This window comes from Triticum aestivum, chromosome 2B (genome assembly GCF_018294505.1).
Source record: "Triticum aestivum cultivar Chinese Spring chromosome 2B, IWGSC CS RefSeq v2.1, whole genome shotgun sequence".
NCBI classification, from domain to species: Eukaryota; Viridiplantae; Streptophyta; class Magnoliopsida; order Poales; family Poaceae; genus Triticum; species Triticum aestivum.
Genome location: NC_057798.1, coordinates 787,281,809 through 787,284,775, shown reverse-complemented (window position 1 = coordinate 787,284,775; position 2,967 = coordinate 787,281,809). Strand labels below are relative to the sequence as shown.

Below are 2,967 nucleotides of genomic sequence, written 5' to 3'. Positions count from 1 at the left end.
ACAGTGTCTTCTAAACCAAGGCCTTGTGGATCTTCACGATACATACATCATACTCCACTGATTATGACAGTGTCTTCTAAACCTTAGTTAATGCAGCATGGGATTAAGCACACGAAAATGGATTAGGCATTCTGGATACATATCAAGGATTGCCAGCATATAGTTAAGCAACTCTCATCGTTGACTCTATTAATGCATACATCGAACCAACTGCCAGCGCTAAACCTCCCACACATTTACTACAGTACAATTTTTCGGATTTTGTGCCCGAGCATTAACTAATAAACACAGAGGACTCATGGCTGCTGCATGCATGCCACCGAGGGAAACTTCTCACTATATAAATGGAGCCACCGCCATGTTCATGCAGCATATATACACCCAAAGTAAAAGCATCTCCCCACACCACTGATAACAATGTCGATCTCGTTCTCGCAAGAGCTGCTCATCTCCACACTCGCCATCATTCTTCTTCCCCTGATGTTGTACCTCAGGTCTAGCAGATCAAAGAACCCATCAGTGCTCCCCATAAACTGGCCAATAGTGGGGGTGTTCCCTTACCTTATCGCCAACTTCCACAACCTGCACGACTACCTCGCCGTCGTCCTCGCCGGATCAGGCCACAACTTCAGGGCGCACGGCCCGCCTGGGACCGGGTTGCGGTTCTTCATCACATGCGAACCGGCCAACGTCCGGCACATCTTCACGACGAACCATGCAAACTTCCCCAAGGGCGCGGAGTTCGCCGCCATCTTTGACATCGCGGGTGGCAGCTTCTTCACCACCGAAGGCGAGCCCTGGCGTCGGCAGCGCGCAAGAGCCCAGAGAGTCTTGAGCAACCCACGGTTGCTTGCCTGTATGACCGCTTGCTGCCGCGACAAGGTGGAGAACGGCCTCCTCCCGGTGCTCATGCACATGGCGAGCACCGGGACCACGTTCGACCTGCAAGATTTGACAATAAGGCTCGTGCTCGACATGACCGCCACGCCTCTCTTTGGCGTGGACCCAGGCCTCCTGTCCTCGGACATGCCGCCCATGGACGCCGCGGTCGCCATGGACACGGTCATGGAGGTGGCCTTGTTCCGGCACATCGTGCCGACCTCTGGTTGGAAGGTGATGAGGCGGCTAAACATCGGCCCGGAAAGGAAGCTCGCCGCAGCACACACGGTTCTACGAGGGTTCATTGAGGAGATGATGGAGAGGAGGAAGAGGAAGGAACATGCTGGTAATGAGGGAGCTCCTTCCGTGGACATCCTGTCTTCCTACATCGACGATCCAGACTACCAGCAGAACGATGGCTTGCTCCATGCGACGCTCATCAACTACATGATCGCCGGGAGGGACACGATCGGCACAGCTTTGACATGGGTCTTCTACAACCTCGCCCAGAACCCTCATGTCGTGTCGTTCATCCGCCACGAACTATCACCCATCGCATCACAGAAAGCAGCCACAGGCGCCAACAATAGCAGCACGATGGTGATCTTTGAACCGGAGGAGACAAAATCTCTCGTCTACATGAGAGCCGCCATACACGAGTCTCTCAGGTTGCACCCCCCGGTCCCCATCGAGCGTAAGACGGCGGTCGCCCACGACGTGATGCCGAGTGGCCATGTGGTACACGCCGGTGACACCTTATTAATTTCTCTCCACTCCATGGGGAGAATGGAAGGCGTGTGGGGGAAAGACTGCCGGGAGTATAACCCGGATAGATGGCTCTCAGAGGATGGCAAGAAACTGCGGTACGTGCCGTCTTACAAATTTTTGTCATTCAGCTCGGGCCCGAGGCTGTGCCTTGGCAAGGACGTCTCATTCATGCAGATGAATACTATTGTTGCGGCAATGGTGTGGAACTTTGATGTGGAAGTGGTTGAAGGGCAGAGAGTCCAGCCGAAGATGTCTTGTGTGCTGCAGATGAAAAATGGACTCATGGTGAAGTTGAAGAAGCGAGAAATGTAACCTTTGGTCTCTTTTTCTTATCTGCAATTGTATCTTGCGTGAGTCTTTCGCGTTCGGGACCTCAGGGTATTTGTATGTGTACTGTTGTATGATTTATTTTTCTGTCAATATAATGTTATATGAATAAAAATAGAGTGAGGATTTGGTGTCCACTAGGTGTGGCGCCCCTCGATTCAGAAGCGTTGGATCTGTATCGTGCGATGCGCTCCTCGTTCTGCAATAAGAGTATGCTAAGACAATGTGGTTATATAAATGATCTGGTAGGATTGTACGAAATGGCATGAATATGGTACATCGATGGATAGCGGATAGGAGATGGAAAAAGTAGTGCTAGGCTGCAGCAATGAATAACATCATCATATGGAAAAAAATATCATTGGAGGAAAGAAAAACAAGAACAAGGAAAAGTTTCATCACCAGAGAGAATAACCCGTACATGGATGCACGTGAGATCTTATTTAAAACACGTAAATGAAAACTAGTGTTTTTTAGGAAAACTGATATTGGTTTGCTGTACTGTAGGAGGAGGAGGAAGACAAAACTTAAGAGGTATGCATCCTATCTACGACCACCAGCACGTATCATAGTTTTAAAAACTAGACCAGACCGGCGGTCCGACCGGAAAAACCATGGACCAGCATCTTGCATGGTTTTTTAAGTTGTACCGGTCTTTTAGTAAAAACCAGAAAGTATTTTAAAAGGTGCATCAACGAGGAATGAAACAGCTAACCTTTAGGAAAGGCATGCTAAAGGCCCAATAAGCAACTAGGCTAATAACAATTTGTAATTATTAATGATATGCATCCAATATTATGTGTATTCATTTGATGTGAGATCAAAATTTTGAGAAAATACATTTAATATTTTGGGTTTTGGTCGCAAATGAACCAATGAACTGATGGCCCGACCAATAAAAATCTTAACCAACAAAACCTCACCAGTTCGGTTTATAAAACTATGACACCTATCCGTCTGTCTCACTGTTCTGCTGACCAAAGCGCTAATGAG

At 48.5% G+C, this 2,967-nt stretch overlaps 1 protein-coding gene across 1 annotated transcript; it reads left to right on the top strand.

The window, feature by feature from the left end:
• The first annotated feature begins 359 nt into the window (after positions 1 to 359).
• On the top strand, positions 360 to 2,138 carry LOC123047418 (noroxomaritidine synthase 2-like). The gene has a single exon (XM_044470966.1). It carries the CDS (start codon positions 418 to 420, stop codon positions 1,957 to 1,959), a length of 1,542 nt encoding a protein of 513 aa, XP_044326901.1. The 5' UTR covers positions 360 to 417; the 3' UTR covers positions 1,960 to 2,138.
• Positions 2,139 to 2,967: the final 829 nt, after the last annotated feature.

Bases quoted from the DNA above. Each gene is read 5' to 3' on its own strand.
- LOC123047418 (XM_044470966.1), top strand. From the start codon at position 418: ATGTCGATCTCGTTCTCGCAAGAGCTGCTCATCTCCACACTCGCCATC.